The sequence below is a fragment of the Eumetopias jubatus genome, unplaced genomic scaffold, assembly GCF_037043125.1.
Source record: "Eumetopias jubatus isolate StellerSeaLion01/CBP00866 unplaced genomic scaffold, mEumJub1_p1.0 scaffold_4, whole genome shotgun sequence".
NCBI classification, from domain to species: domain Eukaryota; kingdom Metazoa; phylum Chordata; class Mammalia; order Carnivora; family Otariidae; genus Eumetopias; species Eumetopias jubatus.
The window spans coordinates 71,911,800-71,926,069 of record NW_028274810.1 but is presented as its reverse complement, the minus strand read 5'-3'; the positions used below and the strand labels follow the sequence as shown (position 1 = coordinate 71,926,069).

The 14,270-nt window shown below is 41.9% G+C and overlaps 1 protein-coding gene and 1 pseudogene across 2 annotated transcripts in view; both read right to left on the bottom strand.

The window, feature by feature from the left end:
- EIF2B3 (eukaryotic translation initiation factor 2B subunit gamma) overlaps positions 1 to 14,270 on the bottom strand; it is a 127,619-nt gene that overhangs the window by 36,307 nt on the left and 77,042 nt on the right. For both annotated transcript variants that reach the window (XM_028123486.2, XM_028123487.2), the window contains exon 6: positions 5,105 to 5,194. In XM_028123486.2, coding sequence (XP_027979287.1) covers positions 5,105 to 5,194 — 90 coding nt within the window. The remainder of the gene's footprint in view (positions 1 to 5,104; positions 5,195 to 14,270) is intronic.
- On the bottom strand, positions 10,593 to 11,024 carry LOC114224323 (vesicle-associated membrane protein 4-like; annotated as a pseudogene).

The window sequence follows — 14,270 nt, the reverse complement described above, 5'->3', positions numbered from 1 at the left end:
CCAACCTTTGAAAAAACATATGATTATCAGTTCTACTGAAATCTGGTATTTTTAGCATTTTGCCCTGGTCTCTGATCAGGTCCTCTTTATGGCTACAGGCTTCCAGGGAAGGCCTAAAAATGATGTCCATGGCAAAGGGAAACATTTGGCTTCTTTTGCATTCTGACTTTTCTGTCTTTGTAAGCAAATCACAAGAGCAAATCCTCTAAATGTCTTCCACTTCAAGTCAGTCCTTCAAAATATTAGTTAGGAAGGAGGTAGAACAGGAAACTCAAGTCTGCAGAGCAGAATATTAAGGACTTGGGTTTTCTTGCCTCTTCTCTCAGCTCTCGCCACAGAGCTGTAATTGGGAGGATAAGGTGATTACTAAGTTAACTCTGCTTTGTTTTCAGGTTTTTTTTTTTCTCTTCAAAGTAAATAGATATAATATGGAATGGTAAACAGAAAATTATTTTAGAATAAAAGGCACTGACTTTTTTTTTAAGTATTTTATTTCTTTATTTGAGAGAGAGAGAAAGCACAGAGGGAGAGTGAGAGGGAGAAGCAGGTTCCCCGCTGAGCAGGGAGCCCGATGCGGGGCTCGATCCCAGGACCCCAGGATCATGACCTGAGCCAAAGGCAGACACTTAACCGACTGAGCCACCCAGGCGCCCCTAAAAGGTACTGACTTTAAAGCTAGCTATTTGGCATACAGTATCCTGTGATACCATTTTCCTTTAAACAAAAATACTGAAAATGGCTATGAGAATAAATTTTCAATGTTGGTGCTTATGGCTTGAGAAAGAAAAACACGTTCACATCCTGCAGGCTGGAGAGATTGTTTAGGCTTATGTCAATCCAGTAAGAATATATTTGGGTATTTATTAAATGTCTGTTGCTTTGAGTTTTTAAAAAATTATGGTAAGTCCAACTCATTTTTTAAAAATTTAAAAACAATTTTTTTGAAATGTGATGTATATTTAATAAAATACATCTATTCTTTTTTAAAGATTTTATTCATTTATTTGAGAGACAGAATGAGAGACAGAGAGCACGAGAGGGAAGAGGGTCAGAGGGAGAAGCAGACTCCCTGCTGAGCAGGGAGCCCGATGTGGGACTCGATCCGGGGACTCCAGGATCATGACCTGAGCCGAAGGCAGTCGCCCAACCAACTGAGCCACCCAGGCGCCCAAAATACATCTATTTTAAATGTACTGTATGATGAGTTTTGTCAAATGTATGCCACTGTAACCTCTACCCCCAATCAAGATATGGAGTATTTTCATCAACCCCCCAAATTCCCTTATGCTTTCATTATACTATTATGCTACCCTACTATACTCTAACACTACTTACCACATTTTATTGTAATAATTTGTTTAGCCTGTCCCCCTCACTCTAAACTGTGAGGAACCTGAAGCAGAAACTCCATGTTTTTATCTTTACCACCTAGGAACACAGTGCCTGAGTAGGTGATCAATTAAAAGTTAATTCAAGTTCTTACTGTGCACCAACTACTGCTCTCAGCTCTTTTTTAAATTTTATTTTTATTTTTTTAAGTGGGTGTGGAGCCCAACACAGGGCTTGAACTCATGAGATCAAGGCTTGAGCTGAGATCAAGAGCTGGACACTTAACTGACTAAGCCACAGAGGCTTCCCTGCTCTCAGTTCTTTACAAGTATTTTCAACAACAACCATATGGGCCAGGTACTATTATCCTTAATTTTCAGATGAGAAAAGTGAGGTTCAGAAAAGTAGACATCCATCCAAGGTCACATAGCTCAGTTACTAAACTTCTCTTGTCAAAGAGAGTGCAGGTTTTCTTTTCTCCACAGCTTTCTTTATAGCTTTTCTACTTGGTCAACTATAGAAACCCTCATCTCTTCTTCCACTACTGACGTTACTGATCTATCTATCACATTACTTCTGCTGTCTGAACTATCATCACATCTCTTCCCATCCCATTCACCAAGCATATATTGAATGCATTAGCAATCCAAGTAGGTATCTAATCTCAAAAGAATTCGGGTGGAAGACATTAACATGTAAACAACTGAAAAACAACCCCCCCCACACACACCAAACACAGGGCAAAAATGTTGACTTTCACAGGTGAAAGACAGCAGGAGATTGCTCAAGTGTCCTTTCTTGAAGCTGTGCCTACCAGGTTTACCTCTTGCCTTCCATCCCTCAAGGAGTCATCATTTCATAACCAGATAATTATAAGCTTCCTACTTACCTTGAAGGAGTCTCTTTCCCATCCAGCATGGTCTATGTTCTCCTGCCAGGTTGTACCACGGCTCATTCCAAAAGGGACTATTCTGTTTGAAGATCTGTATCTCCCTGTTAAGCTTTCAAAGCCTTCTATATGCTGCCCCTACCAACCTATTCAGGCCCATCTCTCACAACTTTGAGACAAGACCTCCACTATTCCAGCTAGGAATAAAGAATCTCTCTTGAGTACCATTCTAATTTGTCCTGTTGTACCTTTATACTTTTCCTAATACATTGAAATTTATCACTTTTCAATATAATGCCTTTAGTCCTAATGACTCTGACAGGTAGAGGGGGCGGGGCGGGGGGGGCGATGAAGAGATAAGGGTCTCTTTAACAGTTCCTGAGATGGGGAGGTAGTTTGAGCTGAGGCTCTGTATCATTCTCTATTGCAGCAGGCTCTGGGAAAGTCCCATTTGGCAGAGCTTCTGGCCATGAGCCACAGAATCACCAAATTAAGTCTTGTCCTCAAGGCACATACCGCTGTGCTACACTTGCCAGGTGTGGGAACAGCTACCTGGTGGCCTAATGAGTTACAAAGGAACTACAGCAGCTAGGATGAAGCTAGCTCTGGTGCAAAACTGTCTATATATTCAGGCACCAAAAGCTAAAGTCCCATTTGGTAGTATTAAGGAGCATGTTAGTTTTTTGTTTTTTAAGGTGTGATAATGTCATTGAGGTATTTGTTTAAAAGATAAAAAGACTTTATATTTTACAGATACATATGCAGATATTTATAGATAATAACAACTGAAATAATTACAGATGAAATTACATCAAAATGACTTGCTTTAAAATAATCTGGCATGACAGTGGAGAGATGGGTGGTGGCGCATATAAAACAAGACTGGCCATGAACTGATACTTGTCGAACCTGTGCGATGGATTCAGGGAGTTCATTACATTACTTTCTCTACTTTTGGCTTTGTGTGAAGTTTGCCCTAGTAAGTAGTTAAAAAAAAAAAAATTTCTACCACCATTGCATTCTCTCCCAACACATCACAGGGCCTACTTCACAGGGCTTCATTTTCACTTGAGAATAAAAAACATGCCCTTAAAGGCCAAGAGCTAACTTCCTTTTTTTTTTAAAGTTTTAATTTATTTATTCATGAGAGACACAGAGAGAGAGAGAGAGAGAGGCAGAGGGAGAAGTAGGCTCCCCACGGAGCAGGAAACCTGACAGGGGACTCAATCCCAGGACCCTGGGACCATGACCGGAGCCTAAGGCAGACGCTTAACCATCTGAGTCACCCAGGCACCCCGAGTTAACTTCATTTTTGGAATACAGAGAGCCTGGACTGGTGACTGGAAAAGACTGAATTACCGTCTAATCTTGGCGTAAGTTTCCTTGCTATTTAAAAAGCAAAGTCTCGGGGCGCCTGGGTGGCTCAGTTGGTTAAGCAACTGCCTTCGGCTCAGGTCATGATCCTGGAGTCCCCGGATCGAGTCCCGCATCGGGCTCCCTGCTCAGAGGGGAGTCTGCTTCTCCCTCTGACCCTCTCCCCTCTCATGCTCTCTCTCTATCTCATTCTCTCTCTCAAATAAATAAATAAAATCTTTAAAAAAAAAAAATAAAAAAATAAAAAGCAAAGTCTCCGCAATCTACCCTGGAGCTTAGGCTGCAAACTTCCTGAGGGCAGGGCCCACATCTGCTTATTTACCATTGATCCTGCAGTTGACCTAGCACAATGCCTGCCTCATCACAGGCACTTAATAAATACTTGTTGACTGAATGATAAAACAGAATAGTAAGTCAGAGGGGAGCAGGGCAACAGGGTGTCCTAGGGTAAGGAAATAGAGAAATAATCCCTGGAAAAGTTTTCCAGGAGTCCAAATGATTTTTTACCATTGGTTCTACACGGGTCTTCCTGGGGGTGTTTAGCAGGTGTAGTCAAGGGTGAGGGTTAGGATGCTATAAGAAAAAAATTGGGCACAAAGGAACACTTCCTCTTCCCCTATTATAATATTCCTGTATATATCCAAGTCTATCAGTCAAAGCCATGCTAGCATTCAAACTCAGGTTCTCAGACTCTCTTCCTCAGCTGGTCTGAGGAACTTGCTGCTGCGGCGCCAGCCTACTTGCTTTCCAGTCCATCAGTGCTATTCAAGGTAGAAACTTATTCAGCAGCCATCAAGGGAGACTAGCTGCTCCTCTTCTTAACCACACAGTTATTAAATCTTTTCCTACCTGTTTCTCTAAGGACTCTAACTGTATTTACTATAAAAAAATCCTTGAGATCAACCTCAGAGGAGGTTTTTTTCTCTGGAAACCCAAGTCCTGGGATCTGTCAGACAGATCTGTGGAAAGTATTTAAGGTTCACAATTCTGTTCTCAAAGCAAAATCAGAGAAAGTATCAAATTTTGTTTCTCTGCATTCATGAAAGACCACTCAGTGAAGTGGACTTTTCCAAAATTGGAGGGAAACTTTTTTCTCCCTCTTCTTGGGTAAGTCTCTGAACCTTTGCTAAGAGGGCCCACCTATAGGATAACTGCCTAGGGGAAGGACACCTGCTTGGAGACAAAATAGCAATAGAGCTAGGGAGCTCAACCTTGCGGAAGGAAGTAAGAAGAGCCTGGAACTGTGCAGAAAGAGGCATCATAGGTTACATCAGTTTTACAAAAATATTTTGTTGGTTTATTATAACACAGGCCCCCAAAATATAAGCAGGGGACTCTGATACAAAATAACAGTATTTAGATAACACAATTTCATTTTTTTTTTAAATAAAGGCAAGAATCAATTGTTATTTATATGAACCAGCTATCTAACATCATCAAGGTTTAAAACTGTTAATAAGAACCAAGGTAGTTTAAACACTGTGAGTTTGACTCCACCTCCCTCTTTCTTACTTATTTTCCATTAGGAAGTCCACAACGTATTTTTTCAAGCAGTAGAGATGGGCGTCCACAAGGCCTGTGTGGAAATGTATTCTAGGGTGCCTGCAAAAACAATAAGAGAGAAGGGGCTCACAATCAAGTAACATGGGTTCTATCCTATTATTAGGTAGTAGGCATTAAGAAGTTTATAAGGGTCAAAGCCATGATCCCCACTGGTCTCCTACTCTTGGGGAGACCAAGATGGTGGATACCAGTTCTGATCCTACCACAGAAAAGGCCTTCTTTTTATAGAAACCCTACCTCACACTTTATCAGTCCTTTACGTGAACCATCAAATCACTGACAAGTCATCTTCTTCTATCACAAACTCCTACTCACAATTTTTTTTTTTTTAAGATTTATTTATTTTAGAGACAGAGAGAGAGCATGAGAGCACGAGCAGGGGGAAGGGCAGAGGGAGAGAATCCTGAAGCAGACTCCCCGCTGAGTGTACAGCATAACACAGGGCTTGATCCCAGGACCCTGAGATCATGACCTGAACCAGAATCAAGAGTAGGCCACTTAACCGACTGAGCCACCCAGGTGCCCCTCAAAATTCTTATAACTAACATTTTCCTGCTTTTACTTCAACTGCCTTACTTCTTGCAGATCATACTTCAGCCATGCTTTCCCCCAGGATTTGGCATGTATTAGTCCATTTCATAGAAGATGAAGTAAAATTCTATGAATACTCACTAACTCCCTACTCTCATGTATTCATCAGGACTTTCCCCAGATATACTTCCTCCAGGAAACCTTCACTGACAACCCGAGTTTCTGCTCCCACAGCACTGGGTGCCCACCTCTATCAGATAAGTTATCACCCAGTAAGTAATAGCCTACTTACTTGGCTCTTTCTCCCACTAGACTGGGAGTTCCCTGAAGGCAGAGATTTATCTTTACAGCCTTAGCTCTTAGCATCATACCTCACACAGAGAATATGTTTAAAAAATAGCTGTTGAATAAACAAACGAATGAATTAAGTCAAATTAAAGTTCTGCTTAGTTGCTCTGTTTTATTTTTTTATTATTATTTTTTAAAGATTTTATTTATTTATTTGAGAGAGAATGAGAGATAGGCGCATGAGAGGGAAGAGGGTCAGAGGGAGAAGCAGACTCCCTGCTGAGCAGGGAGCCCGATGCGGGACCTGATCCTGGGACTCCAGGATCATGACCTGAGCCGAAGGCAGTTGCTTAACCAACTGAGCCACCCAGGCGCCCAGCTGCTGTCTATTTTAGTTTGCCATTTTGATTTTAGCCTTAAGAAATGCCATGCTTAGGGACGCCTGGGTGGCTCAGTAGGTTGAGCATCTGTCTTCAGCTCAGGTCATGATCCAGGGGTCCTGGGATCGAGCCCCACATCGGGCTCCCTGCTCAGTGGGGAGCCTGCTTCTCCCTCTCTCTGCAGCTCCCCCTGCTTGTGTTCTCTGTCAAATAAATAAATAAAATCTAAAAAAAAAAAAGAAATGCCATGCTTATAATGTCCAAGGTCATTTTATTTAATAAAAATAGGCAGCTGAAGGAGAGAAGGGGAGAAGCAGGTAGAAAAATAGAGATTCTAACCATCGCTATTGGTTGTCATCCTTCTTCTATGTTGTGTTACTTTGCTTTGACTGGCTTACAGTTTGAAGGAAAATTATTCTCATGAGATCTAGATACCCTAGAAATAATTTATCAAGTAAGTTAAGGTGTGACACCCTGGGCTTCCACTCTTTTGGGAGATTGGGAGAGGGGGACAACATGCTTCTCTAAGAGCAACAGAGTTGTCAGACTTAGGACCCCACACTCATAACCTGCTCCCCTGCTCCCACAAGCCAATTAATGTATACAATTAGGATGAAGAAAGTTGAAAGTACTTCCCAATTTTAATTTTTTTTAAAAATTTTATTTATTTATTTGAGAGAGAGAAAGCACATGAGAGGGGGGAGGGTCAGAGGGAGAAGCAAACTCCCTGCTGAGCAGGGAGCCCAATGCGGGACTCGATCCTGGGACTCCAGGATCATGACCTGAGCCCAAGGCAGTCGCTTAACCAACTGAGCCACCCAGGCGCCCAGTACTTCCCAATTTTAGATTCTTGAGTACTAAGAAGTTCTTGAGGAAACAGAATTTTACAAATGTGAATGTGGTTACTTTGTGGTGCCAGGGTTTCATCTGAAGTCCACACCCTACGGGTGCCTGGGTGGCTCAGTCAGTTAAAGTGTCTGCCTTGGGCTCAGGTCATGATCCCACAGTTCTGGGATGGAACCCCGCATTGGGCTCCCTGCTCAGTGGGGAGTCTGCTGATCCCTCTGCCTCCCCTCCCCAGCTCATACTCTCTTTCTCTCTCAAATAAATAAATAAAATCTTAAAAAAAAAATGAAGTTCATACCTTGATAATCCTCTCCCTTGATCTAACCAATTTAGAAAGTTACACTCTCCTGTTCAGTCCCTTAGTTTACAAATTCCTTGAATCATTCAACACATTCTACCTATATTAATTCTCATAACTACCTCACAAGGTAGATATATTACTCTTATTTTTATAGCTGAGGTCAACTTATATTATACACACAGGAAAGTAATAACGTAAGAGTTTGAATAAATAGGGTGCCTGGGAGGCTCAGCTGGCCAAGTTGGAGCTGCAAGGGGAGCTGCAGGCAGAGAGGCAGAGAGAGAAGTGATGCGGGGCTCGATCCCAGGACCCCGGGGATCATGACCTGAGCTGAAGGCAGACACTTAACTGACTGAGCCACCCAGGCAGCCCTTAAAATTTTTAAAAAAATATAATTTGCCAACCACAGAAAAGTCCATTACAATAAAAAATAAAATATATGAAAAACTTGTGAGAGTCCTTCCAATGATAAAAATAAGAGCTCAGACAAATGGTATAAAAAAAATCTTGAGTCTATCATACCTTTGAAAAGCTCCCACAGGTTTTTTCTTCCTTTCTTCTAACACAGAAAGAATTTTTAAAATGCCATTAAAATGGTCTATTATTAAAAAAAGAAATAGGGAATAGAGAAGAAAAGAAGATCTTGGGAAAGTGGAACAGATAATGGACAAAGATACAAAAGTCTAGGAAACCTAAAACAATAGAGCCATCGGGAACATAAAGAATATATTTGGGTTATTTTTATAGACATATTTTTTAAAAAGCTGCAGATTTTAGAATTTGATTTTGTAATGTTTAAAATTTTGAGAGAAATAAAGCATGTTTTTATGATCTTAAAAACAGGAATATCAATTTTTAAGGCAAGGAACAAAACCAATAGGTGAAATAATTATAACAATTTTTTTAAAGATTTTATTTATTTATTTGACAGAGAGAGAGAGACAGCTAGAGAGGGAACACAGCAGGGGGAGTGGGAGAGGGAGAAGCAGGCTCCTGGCCAAGCAGGGTGCCCAATGCGGGGCTTGATCCCAGGACCCTGGGATCATGACCTGCGCCGAAGGCAGACGCTTAACAACTGAGCCACCCAGGCATCCCAAAGATTTACTTATTTATTTTAGAAAGAGAGCACGCAAGGGAGGGGAGGGGCAGAGGGAGAGAGAGAATCTTAAGCAGACTCCCTGCTGAGTGTGGGACCTGACGCAGGGGCTAGATCTCTGGATCCTGAGATCATGACCTGTGCTGAAATCAAGAGTTGACACTTAACCAACTGAGCCACCCAGGTGCCCCCTGGAAGCATAATTAAAAAAAATTTTTTTTATTTTAATTCCAGTATAGTTAACATACAGTGTTATATCAGTTTCAGGTGTACAATATAGTGATTCAACAGTTCTATACATTACTCAGTGTTCATCATGATGAGTGTACTCTTTAATCCCCATCACCCATTTTACCCATCCCTCTACTCACCTCCCTCTGGCAACCATCAGTTTGTTTATTGAAGTATAATTTATATATCATAAAATTGACCTATTTCAGGTGTACAACTGAATTGTTTTTAGAAAATTTGTACAGCTGTACAACTACCACCACAATCCTGTTATAGAACATTTCTATCATCTGAATAAAATCTTACCTGACAATACAACCAATCAATTCCCCTTTCTCACCCTCAGTTTCAGGCAATCAGCAACCTGCCTTTTGTCTCTACAGATTTGCCTTTTCTATCTTTTTGATTATAGCCATTCTAGTGGGTGTGAAGTAGTATTTCACCGTGGTTTAAATTCGCATTTCTCTAGTGACTAATGACGTTGAGAATCTTTTCATGTGCTTATTAGCCATTTGCACATCTTTCTTTCTATCTTTCTTTTTAAAGATTTTATTTATTTGTTAGAAAGAGAGAGAGCACAAGCAGGGGGCGCGGCAGGAATAGGGAGAAGCAGACTCCCTACGGAGCAGGGAGCCCGATGCGGGACTCAATCCCAGGACCCCGGGCTCATGACCTGAGCTGAAGGCAGACACTTAACTGACTGAGCCACCCAGGTGTCCCTGTACATCTTTTTTTACACTGATTTTAGAGCACATGCACGCTTGCATGCATCAGCAGGGACAGGGGAGGGGAACAAAGGGCGAGGGAGAGAGAAAATCTTAAGCAGGCTCCATGACGCAGTGCCAGATCTCACGACCCTGAGATCATGACCTGAGCCGAAATCAAGAGTCAGAGGCTTAACTGATTGAGCCACCCAGGCGCCCCTAGGCTGGTTATCTTTGCCTTAAACATAATTATTTAAAAGTTCCCTTTTGGGGGTGCCTGGGTGGCTCAGTCGTTAAGTGTCTGCCTTTGGCTCAGGTCATGAACCCAGGGTCCTGGGATCGAGCCCCTTTTTGGGCTCCCTGCTCAGCGGGAAGCCTGCTTCTCCCTCTCCCACTCCCCCTGCTTGTGTTCCCTCTCTCACTGTGTCTCTCTCTGTCAAATAAATAAAATCTAAAAAAAAAAAAAATGTTCTTAAAAAATAAAAGTTCCCTTTTGGGACACCTGGGTGGCTCAGTTGGTTAAGCGCCTGCCTTTGGCTCGGGTCATGATCCCAGGGTCCTGGGACTAAGAGCCCTATATAGGGCTTCCTGCTTAGTGGGGAGTCTGCTTCTCCCTCTCCCTCTGCCCCCCCCCTCGTGCTCTCTCTCAAATAAATAAAATCTTTAAAAAATAAATAAAACTTCCCTTTTGTTAGAAGGGAAGAAGATAACTGGACATTCTCAATGCTCCATTTTGAAGTGATACCTGCCTCAGCTTCTTGAAAAAGAAGTTTTGAAAGTTATATACATAGGTTTCATTTAAATTATGCAGCAATCTTTTTTTTTTTTAAGATTTTATTTATTTATTTGAGAGAGAGAGCGAGAGAAAGAGCACACAAGCAGGGGCAGAGTGAGAGGGAGAAGCAGATTCTCTGCTGAGCAGGGATCCTGACTTGGGGCTCAATCATGAGCTGAGCTGAAGGCAGATGCTTACTTAACTGACTGAGCCACTCAGGCGCCCCTGCAGCAGTCTTTTCTTATTGTTGTCCCAGATTTTGTATAATGAAGATCTGTCATCAAATCAAGTATGGTATTTCACGACTATACGAATGCTAATCACTAGCAGAAAGATAACAGCACCCAAAGCCATGATGGCTTTTATTTTGCATCCATGCCACCCCATTTCCTTCGAAGTTGTTTGGACCTGTTGCTAAAAGCAGCTGCATTATCCAATAAGCTTTCTATATCACATAGAGGATGGAGAGAATTAAATGACCTAACAGGATTCTTTTATCTTTGTAATATTTTCTTGCATGACATCAATAATTTCATCCACTTCATTCTGAACATGCTTAATTTCATCACTTCTAGGTCCAGATCCTGGCCCAGATGGTCCCCTTAGAAAAAAGTCCACTTCTTCATCTGAATCATCTTCCAAAAGACTTCTCCTTTCACTTTTCACAGAACCAGTGACATCATCATCATTTAGGTGGTGCTTGACCTTGGGAAGCATACTTTTTACACAAGAAGTACTCTTCTGTTTTCCAGCAGAATAACCACCTGGTCTTCCGAGGAGCTCTGGGCAGTTCTTTGGGGTGGGCAGTGTTGGGAGGGCAGGGGATGGAGTGGGAAATGCAGGAAGAAAGTGGGGAAGGGAGACAGTGGGCACAGACCTGGTGTCCACTCCGTGGCAGCTGCATGCCTAATCATTACAGTTTAAAATAAACTAGAGACCAAGGTTGCTCAGAAGTAGCTATCTATAATTCTTTTTTTTTTTTTTTTAAGATTTTATTTATTTATTTGACAGAGAGAGAGAGCGCCAGAGCAGGAACACAAGCAGGGAGAGTGGGAGAGGGAGAAGCAGGCTTCCGCAGAGCAGGGAGCCCGATGCGGGGCTCGATCCCAGGACCCTGTGATCATGACCTGAGCCGAAGGCAGACACTTAACGACTGAGCCACCCAGGCGCCCCTCCATCTATAATTCTAATGAGACAGATTCTGAGGCAAGCACCTGTTGCATAACTACCTGGTAGCTATTTTATAGGAAGGCACTTACTTGCCAGACCACCCCAAATGCCTGATCTTAGTGGCACTGTAAGTGGTAGGAGTGACAGACTGTTATCATCAGGTGTGCATAAGGAGTTCCAAACCAAAGGTTGGCCTGCAGCAGAGTGGTTATGGCACTGTTGGGGCTCAGGCCCCAACCAGGAAAAGCAGTTGTATTGAAGTGAAAGCCCCAGACTCAAAGTAGCAGACAGAGGCTTCCAGAGCTGGAAGAGTTCTTTAGAGTTCTAAGGGCTGCTCCTCATTGTACTGACCGAAAAACAAAAGGAAATTATTTTTGTCCATGTTAAAAGCAATCAATTCACTCCTCTAGGAGTGACAGTCTATAGCTTACATTCACTGAATACCTACCATGTGCCAAACACTGGGGATACAGCAGTGAATAAAATGCATATTAAAGTTGTATGAAGTGTACAGTGTAATTATTCTAAGTGTACAATAAATGAATGGCAAGGGGCGCCTGGGTGGCTCAGTTGGTTAAGCAGCTGCCTTCGGCTCAGGTCATGATCCTGGAGTCCCGGGATCGAGTCCCGCATTGGGCTCCCTGCTCGGTGAGGGGCCTGCTTCTCCCTCTAACCCTCCCCGCTCTCATGTATTCTCTCTCTCTCTCTCATTCTCACTCTCAAAAAAATAAATAAATCTTTAAAAAAAATAAAAATAAATGAATGGCAAGCACGGAATACTATGGAACCATATAACAAGGGACCTTGCCCAGGCTGGAAGATGATGGGAAACTTTCCTTTAAGCTTAGACTTGAAGGATGAGCAGAAGTTAGCCAGGTGAAAGGGGTGGAGAAACTGAGATGGGCATTCTGGCAGAGAAAACAGTAGGTACCCAGACCTTGAGGCAGGTTGGTGAGGGTGAGGAACTAAAGGTGCTCCATATGGATAAAGCACACAAAACAAGATGAGGAGAGGCGCAAGATGAAGCTTACAGAGGTTTAGGCCACGTTAAGGATTTTGATCTTTATTCTTAAGGAAGTAGATCTCCGGTGGCTGGCTGGCTCAGTCGGTAGAGCATGTGAGTACTGATTTTGCGGTTTGAGTTCAAGCCCCCCATTGGGCAAAGAACTACTTAAAAATAAATAAAGAAAGTAGGTCTCAGGTTACATGTACAGGTAAAGGTAGAGGTATATAACAGAATCATCTCCTATATCTCTAGCATATTCAGTATATTAAGACTATGGACGACTTTTATTCTGTAATGATATCATTGACTTAATAGTGAACTAAATCAGTTAAAAGGCAGCTTGGTGTAGCACTGGACTGAAAGTCAGGGTTCCAGATTTCATCTTGCCACTACATATGGCACAATCCTTCTTCATGCCAGTTTCCTTCTTATGAAACGAAGTATTGTACTTCGAAGTTCCAGAGTTTTGTAGAGGTGCTTCAGAAAACTACAGGAAACCTGAATCAGAATACCCTCATGTTCTATGTTTTAGGTCTTAGGCTTCTACATAAAATTTCACTTAAAGAAAAGTTCCACTGCCTTAAGAGAATGTTAGAAAATGATCGCAATTTTTAATCTTAGATAATATATTCATTAATTTTATTCAACAAACGTGGAGATTGATCATATTGCCTACCTACTACAGAATTATTAGGATGATTAGAAATTACTCAAAGTATGTTGCATGGTACTTGTCATACATTAGGCACTCATTAATTGATAACTGTTATTGTTACTATCATGGGCCAAGTACTGTGCTTGGTAAACAGGGACACAGAGTTGAAATAAACGGATGTTGCCCTTAGGAGCTCACAATCTAGTAGGCAAGATTACATGTTAAAAAACATTTTATAGTATAATGTGGTATACATAATAATGTAGGGAGCTGGTACAGAAGAAGATGCAATGAGCTGTCTAAGACAGCAAGAATATGGTAAGGTTTCACAGGGATGGATGAAGCTGGAGGTTGGCTCTGAAAGATGAGGAGAAACTTGCTAGGCAGGCAAAGTAGGAAGAAGATATTTTAATTGAAGGGCTAGTGTCAACAAAGGCAAAGAGGTATGAAAAAAATTCCAGGATACAATGATAAAGGTTCGAGCTGTAGAGGCAGCCAGAGGTCTGATCCTGAAAAGCCTTCTATGATGCTTACATGTCATATTAAAGCATTTGGATTGGGGTTCCTGGGTGGCTTAGTTGGTTAAGCATCCGACTCTTGATTTCAGTTCAGGTCTTGATCTCAGGATTGTGAGTTCAAGCCCCGTGTTTAAAATGAAAAAAAGCATTTGGATTTTGTTGTTTTTTTTTTTAAAGATTTTATTTATTTATTTATTTGAGAGAGAGAGAGAGAGAGAGAGAGAGAGAGAGAGAGAGAGAAACAGCATGAGAGGGGAGAGGGTCAGAGGGAGAAGCAGGCTCCCTGCTGAGCCGGTAGCCTGACGTGGGACTTGATCCTAGGACTCCAGGACCATGACCTGAGCCGAAGGCAGTCGCTTAACCAACTGAGCCACCCAGGCGCCCTGGATTTTGTTTCTTAGGTGATAGAAAACCATGGAAAGTTACTGTTTTATAGAAATACATACACATGGTATATTGGCTTTGTATGTATTACCTAAGCTGGGCTGGAATTAGGTTATGCAAAATTCTCTTCTCTGAATGGTTCTGAGGTAGCGAAGGCCACAGAGATATTTTATGTGACATTTAAAAGGCAGAGGTAAAGCTACAGTCACAAATGTAATGTTCTAAATGTC